The sequence below is a fragment of the Balaenoptera musculus genome, chromosome 10, assembly GCF_009873245.2.
Source record: "Balaenoptera musculus isolate JJ_BM4_2016_0621 chromosome 10, mBalMus1.pri.v3, whole genome shotgun sequence".
Taxonomy (NCBI): Eukaryota; Metazoa; Chordata; class Mammalia; order Artiodactyla; family Balaenopteridae; genus Balaenoptera; species Balaenoptera musculus.
In genome coordinates, this window is record NC_045794.1 from 65,782,977 (window position 1) to 65,797,005 (window position 14,029).

Sequence of the window (14,029 nt, forward strand, 5' to 3'; positions counted from 1 at the left end):
AAACAGTTGTGAAAAAGGAGGCAACTAAGAAAGAGACATTGCTAAAAAAAAACTGTTTCATGTCTATTAAACGACCCAATGCAAATTTATAGTCAGAACAAAAGTACTAAAATTAAAATGCATAAGTGGAAAATGAACTGTAGTCTTAGAGCCACCAATCATTACAAGTTATTACCAGTATGAGGTTAGATTTTCCCCATATTTTCTCAGGGCCTAGGTCTTTGCTCCACAAGATTTAAATCACTGAGCGTGTGTATGTGTGTATGTGTGTGTATATATATATATATATATATATATATATATATATATATACACACACATTTTATTTTTTAATATTTTTAAAATTTATTTTATTTTTTAAATTTTTGGCTGCGTTGGGTCTTCATTGCTGCGTGTGGGCTTTCTCTAGTTGCAGCAAGCGGGGGCTGCTCTTCGTTGCGGTGCATGGGCTTCTCATTGTGGTAGCTTCTTTTGTTGTGGAGCGTGGACTCTAGGCACATGGGCTTCAGTAGTTTCAGCACTTGGGCTCAGTAGTTGTGGCACGCGGGCTTCAGTAGTTGCAGCGCGCGGTCTCGGTTGTGGCTCACAGGCTCTGGAGCGCAGGCTCAGTAGTTGAGGCGCACAGGCTTAGTTGCTCTGTGGCATGTGGGATCTTCCCGGACTAGGGATTGAACCCGTGTCGCCTGCATTGGCAGGCAGATTCTTAACCACTGTGCCACCAGGGGAGTCCCCACTGAATATATTTTTAAATTGGTTTTCATCTCTAAAGTCCTATTCTTCTTTGACTGTAGGGAACTTAACATATTTCAGCCCATCTACCATCTAAAACCAAATTTTGCCATCCTTTCTATATAGTGAGCTCTTTTGAAATCTTATTAGGTTCTCTGTCTTCAGGTGTATGCATAGTTCTCGACTCTGGTTAATTCAAGTACTTATTTATAAAGTCACCATCCAAATGGATGCTAAAACATGGATTAATATATATAAATCCTAGGAAGAATAATAGAATTTTAGGGTTTGAAGTTAGAACAGAGATTTTCTGGCCAATCCAAGTTTTCTTGAGGGAAGGAGATCTATAGGAGAGCTGGTGTTTGAGTTTTCTTTTTTTCCTCTCATTTTAGAAGAATAAATTTTAAGATAGACTGGGCATCTCTGAGGCCTCATTCTACCTTACCTATCATAAAAAGCTTTGAATTTGGCCTGGCCTAGTTCAGTTTATCTCATATTGAAAAACCTCATACAGCCCTCAGGGCTGCCACTTCTTCTGAAAAAGCTTTTGCAGGAAAATAGGTAAGGATGGAGGTCATGGTCACAGAGGTGGAGACCCACTGGAATCCACCAGAAATGGCAAAATCTTCTTCCAGTTGAGTTTTCAGAAGTTCAGGGTATAGTTTTGAAGAGAAAGAATAACTTTATCCTATTCTACACCTGTCCAGCCTTGGTGTCCCTCTGCTTTAACATGTCATGTGTTAACACCGTTGACTACATCTCCTTGGACAAGTGGAGTTGGTGTAAAACCTTATATTTACCCACTGGAGGGAATGTTGCTGACTCTGTATACTTTTAGAACCTAGAGTAAACTATGCCTATTTAAAGCCTTGTCTCTCCCTAGAAGATGTTTTCAGCACCGAAGAGCATGCAAGTGAATTTTTTCCATGAGTGCACCAGTTACTCATTTCCAATCCGCAGATCTTTAATTGTTGCTCAAAGTACATTTAGAAGCTTTCATAGATCATTGCCCACACATTCAGATGGATTGGATACTTGTGGAATGTCATGCTAGTCTTGCAAAACCATGCTTACTGTGAGAGCTTTGTAGCCGAAGAAAGCTGTAAGGAATTTAAAGAGGAAACCCACCAAAAATGTTAGTGATGACAGAAAAAGAAAAGTAAACATAACTGGAAAAAGAAAAACATGGTAAAAGTGCCTTGAAACCTAGTAATATACCATATAGAATGTGTTATGGTTAGTATATTGAACGTTTCCTCATAACCACCAAGAACATAAAAGGAAAGTTATATATTACAGCTGAATGAATTGGGGGAGATATTGTGCAGATTTTGTGTTCTATATTTCTAATTATAGATGTGTGCTTAAATCTTTTTAGACAGTACTGGCTCTGGGTAAAGTGACAGAATCACATTGTCAGATCATATTGTCACTGTTCTAACAGTGACTTAGAACACGTTCCATCGCATCAAACCAGATGTCACCAAAAAAAAAAAAAACGAAAAAAAAAAGAAATGAAAAGGAAAGGCCATCTCATTTTTTGGAAGGAAAAAATACTTTGTCAGAATGTATATGTTAGAAGGAGATAGAAGATATCTATTTGGAAGAAAGACAGACTTAAGGATATACTAGATGGTATCCCAATAATCTAAAAATAGAATTGAAATTAAAATTGACCTGAGGAAAAATAATGTGAATAGAAGTTATCTAAAATTTCAAATCTGCTCTGAATAGCAGAATAGAGGATTGTGGTACAATAAAGCTCTTGAATAGAGGTCAGGGAGAGTATAAAATGTAAATGAATCCTTCCACCAAACTGTTGCCAGAACCATGTTCCTAAAAATGAAATGAAACGTCTGTTCACAATTGCTGTGCAGACAGGGTAAAGTCTGACCTCGAGAGCATGGCATGCAAAGCCTCTCACGGACAGCGGCCAGCCTCAGAGGTGGCCCGTTCATTCCCGGTCCCTGTTCCTCACACACACCCTGTGCTTGAACCACCCTGAGTGCCTGCCCTGTGCCTGGAACTGCTCTGAGCACTTTATGCATAAATGCAGTCTCTCACTTAATTGTCACAGGAACCCTGCAAAGTAGATGTCCTTCCCATTTTAGGGATGAAAAAGCCAAGGCACAGAGTGACTAAGTAACTTACCAAAGACTAGAAGTTGGAAGCTAGTTGCCAAGGACTAGTGACTTGCCCTGCTAGTAAAGAGTTAGAAGAACTTGGTATTCCCTGAATACACGATGATGCCCATTTTGGTTTCCAGGCCTTGCTGATGCTTTTCTCTTGGTCCGGGATTCCCTCCTGACTACCTCTCCCCACCACGCACACTCTTTCCGGTAGACTTGTACTATCCTATGAGACTCAGATAAAACATCATCATCGACTCTGGAAAGCCTTCCCCAATTACTTCTGCTAGAATTGTGGATTTTTTCCTCTATTCTCAACAGCCTTTTGTTCATGTCACTCTAACCATTTGGGACTCTAGTTAGCGATCAGTGCATGTCTTTTCTGAGATCGGGAACTCTTTGAAAGCAGGAATCTGGCCTTATTTATTTGAGCACTCCTCCTAGTATATAGGTTTTCAAAAGTATTTTCTTAATAAATAGATAAAAAGGAAAAAATGGGAAAATCTCAGATTTTTATGTTTTTTTCAGACTGTTAATGTGAATCAAAAAATGAAAGTTAATTAGGTCCTTTCAATACATATGTACATAGTCTTTCAGAATGTACACCTTATTCCTCTGTCCAGTGGTGACCTAGTAAACATAAGTTTCATATTTAGGCATTTAATTTTTTCACAAATTCTAGAACATGCTAGACATAATATAGAGAAATATGAAAGTTTTAAGAAAATACTAATTATAAATATCTCTTTTTATCTTTCAGAGCCGAAACCAGTTCAAATTGTTATCCCTTATGAAAGTCATAGCACCTCTGTAATCTTATTTGTTCAGATGCCTGATATTGGAGTGTTTGATGGCATACATATTGCAAGCGACAGAGGGCCAAATGTAACCAAGTTTTTGAAACAGGACAATAAAATAACTGTTGACAATTTAACCCCAGGCACAGAATATAATTTCTTTGTTTCTACCATCAGTGGGACTATATTAAGTAATATGTATTATGTGCCTGCAGTAAAAACATGTAAGTATTTTAGGAATTCTCTAAGTTGCTTCTTTTTTAATTTTTAAAATTTTTATTTATTTATTTATTTTTAAACATCTTTATTGGAGTATGATTGCTTTACAATGGTGTGTTAGTTTCTGCTTTATAACAAAGTGAATCAGCTATACATATACATATATCTCCATATCTCTTCCCTCTTGCGTCTCCCTCCCTCCCACCCGCCATATCCCACCCCTCTAGGTGGTCACAAAGCACTGAGCTGATCTCCCTGTGCTATGCGGCTGCTTCCCACTAGCTATCTGTTTTACATTTGGTAGTGTATATATGTCCATGCCACTCTCTCACTTTGTCCCAGCTTACCCTTCCCCCTTCCCGTGTCCTCAAGTCCATTCTCTAGTTGGTCTGCGTCTTTATTCCCATCCTGCCCCTAGGTTCTTCATGACAATTTTTTTTTTTTTTAGATTCCATATATCTGTGTTAGCATATGGTATTTGTTTTTCTCTTTCTGACTTACTTCACTCTGTAGGACAGACTCTAGGTCCATCCACCTCACTACAAAATAACTCAGTTTCGTTTCTTTTTATGGCTGAGTAATATTCCATTGTATATGTATGCCACATCTTCTTTATCCATTCATCTGTCGATGGGCACTTAGGTTGCTTCCATGTCCTGGCTATTGTAAATAGAGCTGCCATGAACATTTTGGTACATGACTCTTCTTGAATTATGGTTTTCTCAGGGTATATGCCCAGTAGTGGGATTGCTGGGTCGTATGGTAGTTCTATTTTTAGTTTTTTCAGGAACCTCCATACTGTTCTCCATAGTGGCTGTATCAATTTACATTCCCACCAACAGTGCAAGAGGGTTCCCTTTTCTCCACACCCTCTCCAGCATTTATTGTTTGCAGACTTTTTGATGATGGCCATTCTGACTGATGTGAGATGATATCTCATTGTAGTTTTGATTTGCATTTCTCTAATGATTAATGATGTTGAGCATTCTTTCATGTGTTTGTTGGCAGTCTGTATATCTTCTTTGGAGAAATGTCTATTTAGGTCTTCCGCCCATTTTTCGATTGGGTTGTTTGTGTTTTTGTTATTGAGCTGCATGAGCTGCTTGTAAATTTTAGAGATAAATCCTTTGTCAGTTGCTTCATTTGCAAATATTTTCTCCCATTCTGAGGGTTGTCTTTTGGTCTTGTTTATGGTTTCCTTTGCTGTGCAAAAGCTTTGAAGTTTCATTAGGTCCCATTTGTTTATTTGTGTTTTTATTTCCATTTCTCTAGGAGCTGGGTCAAAAAGGATCTTGCTGTGATGTATGTCATAGAGTGTTCGGCCTATGTTTTCCTCTAAGAGTTTTATAGTGTCTGGCATTACATTTAGGTCCTTAATCCATTTTGAGTTTATTTTTGTGTATGGTGTTAGGGAGAGTTCTAATTTCATTCTTTTACATGTAGCTGTCCAGTTTTCCCAGCACCACTTATTGAAGAGGCTGTCTTTTCTCCATTGTATATTCTTGCCTCCTTTATCAAAAATAAGGTGACCTTATGTGTGTGAGTTTATTTCTGGGCTTTCTATCCTGTTCCATTGATCCATATTTCTGTTTTTGTGCCAGTAGCATACTGTCTTGATTACTGTAGCTTTGTAGTATAGTCTGAAGTCAGGGTGCCTGATTCCTCCAGCTCAGTTTTTCTTTCTCAAGATTGCTTTGGCTATTCGGGGTCTTTTGTGTTTCCATACAAATTGTGAAATTTTGTGTTCTAGTTCTGTGAAAAATGCCATTGGTAGTTTGATAGGGATTGCATTGAATCTGTAGATTGCTTTGGGTAGTACAGTTATTTTCACAATGTTGACTCTTCCCATCCAAGAACATGGTATATCTCTCCATCTGTTTGTATCATCTTTAATTTCTTTCATCAGTGTCTTATAGTTTTCTGCATACAGGTCTTTTGTCTCCTTAGGTAGGTTTATTCCTAGGTATTTTATTCTTTTTGTTGCCATGGTAAATGGGAGTGTTTTCTTAATTTCACTTTCAGATTTTTCATGATTAGTGTATAGGAATGCAAGAGATTTCTGTGCATTAATTTTGTATCCTGCTACTTTACCAAATTCATTGATTAGCTCTAGTAGTTTTCTGGTAGCATCTTTAGGATTCTCTATGTATAGTATCATGTCATCTGCAAACAGTGACAGTTTTATTTCTTCTTTTCCGATTTGGATTCCTTTTATTTCTTTTTCGTCTCTGATTGCTGTGGCTAAAACTTCCAAAACTGTGTTGAATAGTAGTGGTGAGAGTGGGCAACCTTGTCTTGCTCCTGATCTTAGTGGATATGGTTTCAGTTTTTCACCATTGAGGATGATGTTGGCTGTGGGTTTGTCATATATGGCCTTTATTATGTTGAGGTAAGTTCCCTCTGTGCCTACTTTCTGGAGGGTTTTTATCATAAATGGATGTTGAATTTTGTCAAAAGCTTTTTCTGCATCTGTTGAGATGATCATATGGTTTTTATTCTTCAGTTTGTTAATATGGTGTATCACGTTGATTGATTTGCATATATTGAAGAATCCTTGCATTCCTGGGATAAACCCCACTTGATCATGGTGTATGATTCTTTTAATGTGCTGTTGGATTCTGTTTGCTAGTATTTTGTTGAGGATTTTTGCATCTATGTTCATCAGTGATATTGGCCTGTAGTTTTCTTTCTTTTTGACATCTTTGTCTGGTTTTGGTATCAGGGGGATGGTGGCCTCGTAGAATGAGTTTGGGAGTGTTCCTCCCTCTGCTATATTTTGGAAGAATTTGAGAAGGATAGGTGTTAGCTCTTCTCTAAATGTTTGATAGAATTCACCTGTGAAGCCATCTGGTCCTGGGCTTTTGTTTGTTGAAAGATTTTTAATCAGTTTCAATTTCAGTGCTTATGATTGGTCTCTTTATATTTTCTCTTTCTTCCTGGTTCAGTCTCAGAAGGTTGTGCTTTTCGAAGAATTTGTCCATTTCTTCCAGGTTGTCCATTTTATTGCCATATAGTTGCTTGTAGTAATCTCTCATGATCCTTTGTATTTCTGCAGTGTTAGTTGATACTTCTTTTTCATTTCTAATTCTATTGATTTTAGTCTTCTCCCTTTTTTTCTTGATGAGTCTGGCTAATGGTTTATCAGTTTTGTTTATCTTCTCAAAGAACCAGCTTTTAGTTTTATTGATCTTTGCTATTGTTTCCTTCATTTCTTTCTCATTTATATCTGATCTCATCTTTATGATTTCTTTCCTTCTGCTAACTTTGGGGTTTTTTTGTTCTTCTTTCTCTAATTGCTTTTTTAGGTGTAAGGTTAGGTTGTTTATTTGAGATGTTTCTTGTTCCTTAAGGTAGGCTTGTATTGCTGTAAACTTCCCTCTTAGAACTGCTTTTGCTGCATCCCATAGGTTTTGCATCATCGTGTTTTCATTGTCGTTTGTTTCTAGGTACTTTTTGATTTCCTCTTTGATTTCTTCAGTGATCTCTTGGTTATTAAGTAGTGTATTGTTTAGCCTCCATGTGTTTGTATTTTTTACAGATTTTTTTCCTGTAATTGATATCTAGTGTCATAGCGTTGTGGTCAGAAAAGATACTTGATACAATTTCAGTTTTCTTAAATTTACCATGGCTTGATTTGTGACCCAAGGTATGATCTATCCTGGAGAATGATCCATGAGCACTTGAGAAGAAAGTGTATTCTGTTGTTTTTGGATGGAATGTCCTATAAATATCAATTAAGTCCATCTTGTTTAATGTGTCATTTAAAGCTTGTGTTTCCTTATTTATTTTCATTTTGGATGATCTGTCCATTGGTGAAAGTGGGGTGTTAAAAGTCCCCTTCGATGATTGTGCTACTGTCGATTTCCCCTTTTATGGCTGTTAGCATTTGCCTTATGTATTGAGGTGCTCCTATGTTGGGTGCATAAATATTTACAATTGTTATATCTTCTTCTTGGATTGATCCCTTGATCATTATGTAGTGTCCTTCTTTGTCTCTTGTAATAGTCTTTGTTTTAAAGTCTCTTTTGTCTGATATGAGAATGGCTACTCTAGCTTTCTTTTGATTTCCATTTTCATGGAATATCTTTTTCCATCCCCTCACTTTCAGTCTGTGTGTGTCCCTAGGTCTGAAGTGGGTCTCTTGTAGACAGCATATATATGGGTCTTGTTTTTGTATCCATTCAGCCAGTCTCTGTCTTTTGGTTGGAACATTTAATCCATTTACATTTAAGGTAATTATCGATATGTATGTTCCTATTACCATTTTCTTAAAAATATGGAATGCTTCACAAATTTGCATGTCATCCTTGCATGGAGGCCATACTAATCTTCTCTGTATCATTCCAATTTTAGTTTGTGTGCTGCCGAAGCGAGCACCTGAGTTGCTTCTTGATTTTGATTTTGTGTGTCATTTCAAATTAGTAGCCTACATTCACTTTAACACAATTGTTTTCAAAGATCCTTTAAAACAGTTGCAAAAACCTCATTACTGAGCCTGATCTTTAATTACCCAAGTATGCAGATAGAGCTAACCTTGTTTAAAATTGGTAAGTCATGAATTTTTTCTTATGTATTAACAGAAAAAAAAATACTTGCTTATTAATCGGAATTTTCAATGACTTAATCCGAGTGAGGAATGTGAGTTATATTTAGGCAGATTATGAAATCTAGATCATATTTTTTGAGTCTAGGGGCCCTGATAGTGTCTCTCAAAGCATATAATCTCTGTGTGTGTTTGCTCATCCCATGCTGCCATTTGTCTGGAAAGAACTAGCTTGTATTTTCTTTACCTCTTTGAATATTTTAAATTAATATGTTTAATATTTGTTCATACCAATACTTACATTTTGAGATTCATGTTGATTTTGATTTATCTTTAAGTCACTCAAAAATTCTACAGATATTAATTTCGAAATTTTGGGATACTTGAAATTTATCTAAGGCATCCATCTACTTTATGTAGAAATAAATGGCAAAGAATAATAAATGCCATATAAAAATCACGTGGTGTCCTAAAAACATATTTCTGAGTATATATATAAATAAATGTCCAGGTTCTTAATGATTTGCTCTTCCTGACTATAAATCTTCATATATGTAATTATACCACTACGAGTCTTCTTCCCCCAAATTGTAATCCTTCCCTTACTGTTTAAACTCAATTTTTTCCACAAAACAATCTCAAATTGATGTCACAAATCATGTTTTTCCAATAGCATTTTAACATGTTCATAATCAGCTCAGTATATGTTTATTTTACTTTTGCTTGTAATTTTTGTAACTTTTTATATCTGTGTTCTCTGCCTCTCTTTCTTATATTATGAATCATTGTGGGCAACATTCTATTTGACAGTTCTTCTCTTTAAAAATAAGTAATACTTGATCATCTATATCAATATCATTATATCAATCAGAAATACCAATATATGCGATGATTGTCTAAAGTTGACATTTTTCAGGTTTTCTAAATTAATTGTTTTCCTTTATGCTAGATGAGATCTTTAAACTGGGAAAACTAAACACTAAAACTCATCAGATAAAATTTGTTTTTAACTTCAGCCAATGTTTGATACAAAGGGATTCTTTTACTTCTTTGTGTAGACTACATATTTCTCTCTCTGTTGTCTTTTCAGCTTATGCTAATAGTTTCAGAAAGCTTTAATTCTTTTTTACTCCTTTGAATATTGTACATTTACTGCTGTGAATTTGCTCTTCTGTAGTTTTTACTGCAACATCAAAGTTAGCTGCATGTAATGGTATTTACAATAATTCTGAGTATTGCAATTGATTATCATATTTTATAAGCTGTCATATGTGTAAACAGCTATTTTTAATTAGGACAGATAATTCATTAATAAACTATTGTCCTTTTTTACACTGTGGTTTTTATTCCCTTTAAAGGGGTAAATAAAAAAAAACAAAACCCGGTTAGAAAACATGCAGGAGGAATTTAAGTGTTTTGTGTATTTTGGGTAGGTCTGGAAGCACCATCAAATATCCATGAGGGCAAAGTTACAAACTCTTCCATTGAAATTCTCTGGAATCGAGCTGATGGGAATTTTCAGCATTATGAAATCACATGCATAAACTGTGCTGCTGCTTTCATGGTACGTTATAAGGGGTTCTCAGAGGAATAACTTTTATTCTGAAGCCAGTATTGCTGCATTCTTATATTAGGTAGTAGTGAAACTAAATAACCCCCAACCTTTTTTTGCTTGTGTTTGATTGTGGAGCATTTCTTAAATGAACACTTGGTAAGTTATTCTTTTGGATTGATAGGTCCAGAAGGTATTTCAAGAAGCAGCAACATTCTCTAACCTGGATCCTGGCACAGTGTACACCTTTTCAATTTGCACTGAAAAAGAAGGTTTTAAAGACAGTTCTCCCTACATAAAAGAAATACAGACAGGTATAGCTCATGTAAGCACTTTAGGTATTATTCAGTGTTCAAATATTTTTTTAAAATTTCCAATTTTCTAAAATATTTTATTGTTAATATAATCAGAAGGATTCCATAAAAATGCTTTGGTTTTATGTATTATTTTCTTTCTTTTTTAAAAAAATTCATTTATTCTTTGATTGAGGTACCATTGACATATAAGTTTCAATGTTCAAATATTCATTTGGTTCTTATAGAGAAGATTTAATAAATAGTTCATTCTTCTCAAATTTTCTTAATGGGCAGGCAGTATTTCCTCTTGTCCCTTTTTCTATTTCCCCTTGTATGAATTAGCACAATCTCTTTTGTGTGTCTGTTTCCAGACAATAGAGTTGCTAACTGTCTGGGTTCTGGCCAGAGTCTCCATTTGTGATTTAATTTTTCCATTGTTCAGTTAAACAGACAATGAAGTGCCATTTCCCCAGCGTTAGCAACTTACTCCCAATGGCAGATGGTGATTTATTCCATGGTAGTCATATGAAATAAAGGATGATTGGGAAGGGTGTATGCAAAATGTGTGCGTTTTCAAATGTAGGTGAAGTAAAATTGTCAACTATTCTACTAATGTAACTATTTTAGATATTCTTGACATGGATGGTATGGGAACATTGATTTATGTATTTAGAAACTGGTCATGTCTGGTATTCTTGTACTGTAATAACAGAATGGAATTGAGAGAGAATATCGTGGCAATTTTGTTCCTTTCTTATACATGGGAGAATTTTAAAGGGGAAACAAAATACATATTTTACACTATTTTAACTTTTTTTTTTCAGAAAATAAGGGAAGCATTTCATATTTAGATTGCAGTTAACTTTCCTGCTGATTAACCTTGTCACTATTTGGTATTTAATTAGGGTGAGTCCTAAAAATCATTAAATATTTCTGAGGTTCATGATTACACAAGACCAAGATATCACCTCTTCCTACATTATAGAGGCAGGGGAAATATTGAGTACAACACTGCTGGGGTACATATCGACTCTGTTTCAAAATTTACAATGATTCTTGTTTTTTGGGGTTTTTTTTCCCCCCACTCTTTTAACTTCGCATATCTACCAGGAAGAATAAAAGGAATGTCTTGGTTACCCTCAGAGTTTGCAAAGAGTCAAACAAATCCTGAGAGTATTTCAGGGTGGTTTTAAAAATAGGTGCTTTGTACGGTAGAAAATGTTATTTTACGTGTATGTTTTAAATGATATAGCCCCAAGTGCGGTTGAATTTCTGAATCACAGTAGGAATTCAAATGCAGTAACCGTTAGCTGGCCTTCAGCTAGAAGTCTTCTGGATGGATACATTATTTCAATATCCAGTGAAAGCTTAATGAAAGAAGAAATCCTGCCTTCCACAAAAAGGTATGAAAATATTGAAAAGAAATTATATCAAGGTACATGGAACACAAGATGAACATTTTACATGTGTTATTAGAAAGCCATGTTAGTGGTTTAGTATAAATAGAAATTAGAAAACTTTGCAGGAGAACTTTTTGGACTATAGTGTGATAAGAATAACTAAATCTGATATACAGTACCAAATTATTTATGCTAATAGATAGTAATGAATTAATTCATGATTTCATCATGCTTGTATGTATGACATACACACTTCTTGACTTAAATTTCTCCACGTAAGAAGCTATGCTTTCTCAATAACTGTTTGTGTGTAAGCATAGCGAATTGTTTGCATAACAGACAATAAAAAACCAAAACTTATATATAAAATTCTTTCTGCAAGTAGTGTGAGAAGATGGAGTTTTCCAAATGTTTCTGAGCTAAGTATCTTAATATGTGATTTTTCTTTAATGTGTAGGACATTCTCATTTAACAGCCTTTCTCCAGGGACTGACTTTCTAATTAGCATTATAGCTACCAAGGGACTAAAGAGAAGCCATCCTACTGTCCTCATGGTTAGCACTTGTAAGTTCATTTTATATTTAATTAACTTTTCATGGGTTAAGGGAAAATAAGGGAAGTAGTTGTGTTTAAAGGCAATGTCTAGTTAACAATCAATATAGAAGTGGTTTATGACATTATGGCTTGAAGAGAAGGAGCGTCTCATTTACATGGAGAATGCCTGCATTATGTTGCTTTCTCTATCATGTATTGTGACCTTGGGCAAGACTATGTGACCTTGGGCAAAACTATGAGGTTCTCACTTAAATGATGAGAATAATTATTCCTGCCTAGGTATAAAATCTTGTTACTAAAATCAAATGCAAAGCTCTTTGTGAAAAGAGCAAAGTACTCTAAAACTCTAAGGTATTGTCATCTTGAAATACTCAATATTTTTCTAATATTTTGACTCTATCTGTTAACATTTTATGAAAAACAAAACTTTGGAACTAGAAAAATAGATGGCACTGCCTTTTTTTTTAATAAATTTATTTATTCATTTATTTAATTTTTGGGTGCATTGGGTCTTTGCTGCTGCACGTGGGCTTTCTCTAGTTACTGAGAGCGGGGGCTACTCTTTGTTGCGGTGTGCAGGCTTCTCATTGCGGTGGCTTCTCTTGTTGCGGAGCACGGGCTCTAGGCACGTGGGCTTCAGTAGTTGTGGCCTGAGGGCTCTAGAGCGCAGGCTCAGTGGTTGTGGCGCACGGGCTTAGTTGCTCCGCGGCATGTGGGATCTTCCTGGACCAGGGCTCGAACCCGTGTTCCCTGCATTGGCAGGCGGATTCTTAACCACTGCACCACCATGGAAGTCCGGCACTGTCTTTTCAGTTGCATTTCTTGGGTTCAGTTTGCCTCTTCTGACCTTATTAGCATCACTTACACGTATGCCTGCCCTGAACATATACAGATGTTCCAAAGAGCCCTGTCACTTGTGGGTCACAGTCACGTGAACGTGTGCTCAAGTACCCATGCCCTATCAGTGTGAGAGGAGGCTTCCTCTCAGGATTTGCAGTGTGGAGGATGGGAAAGCACTGTAAAATGCAGCAACAGTCAAATCAATTCCCGGAAAATAAACTAAAAAAATTTGAGCACTTATTATATACCAGCAGTGGTACTATGTGCTTAAGTTACTGTGTTGAATCTCCCGGAGTTATCTAAAATGTAAGTTAAGGCTCATAGGCGTTCATAACTCATTACTGAAGGTGAGATTTAACCCAGGTATCTAACTCTCAAACTGATATGACACTCTGCTGCCTCTCATAAAGACCATCCTAAGAACCATCAGCAATAGATGAGAAAAGGCTTTTTTAAAAAAATGGTAATTCATGTTTTATATCAGTGAAAGCGTCTTAGTTTCCTGCTTAGATTTGGTTGTGTTATTATCATTGTCAGCATCATCATCGCCATTGTCATCATCATCACGTTGAGTGCTTGTTCTTTGTCAGGCACTTTGCCTAGAATTTTCTATGCTTTATGTCCCTGAATTCTCAATCATGATATTCATTCTACTAATCATGATGAGATGCATGTTGTTTTACGAATGAGGAAACTGAGGCTTAGAGAATTTCAGTAGCTTATACAGGATGACGGATTTCAACCCATATTTCCCTGACATCAAATTCTGTCCTTGTAACCACTCTGCTTTGGTGGAAAGGCCACTATGCTATAGGAAGGACTGACACTACCCATTCTTAGCTCTATGGCTTTGTACAAATCATTATTCTATTTGGACCTCAAGCTCCTCATTTCTACCCTAGGTTTAATAGTACATTCTGTATTTTTAAAAAAATTTTTATTTTATTTTATATTTACTTATTTATTTTT

General features: G+C 35.9%; 1 protein-coding gene and 1 non-coding gene across 2 annotated transcripts in view; one reads left to right on the forward strand and one right to left on the reverse strand.

The window, feature by feature from the left end:
- PTPRQ (protein tyrosine phosphatase receptor type Q) overlaps positions 1-14,029 on the forward strand; it is a 269,344-nt gene that overhangs the window by 22,381 nt on the left and 232,934 nt on the right. Inside the window, exons 9-13 of the mRNA XM_036865712.1 lie at positions 3,619-3,879; positions 9,851-9,981; positions 10,154-10,283; positions 11,518-11,668; positions 12,123-12,229. Of these exons, the coding sequence (XP_036721607.1) occupies positions 3,619-3,879; positions 9,851-9,981; positions 10,154-10,283; positions 11,518-11,668; positions 12,123-12,229 (780 nt within the window). The remainder of the gene's footprint in view (positions 1-3,618; positions 3,880-9,850; positions 9,982-10,153; positions 10,284-11,517; positions 11,669-12,122; positions 12,230-14,029) is intronic.
- On the reverse strand, positions 8,145-8,251 carry LOC118902981. Its single transcript, XR_005021691.1, has one exon. It is a non-coding gene; the product is annotated as a U6 spliceosomal RNA (small nuclear RNA).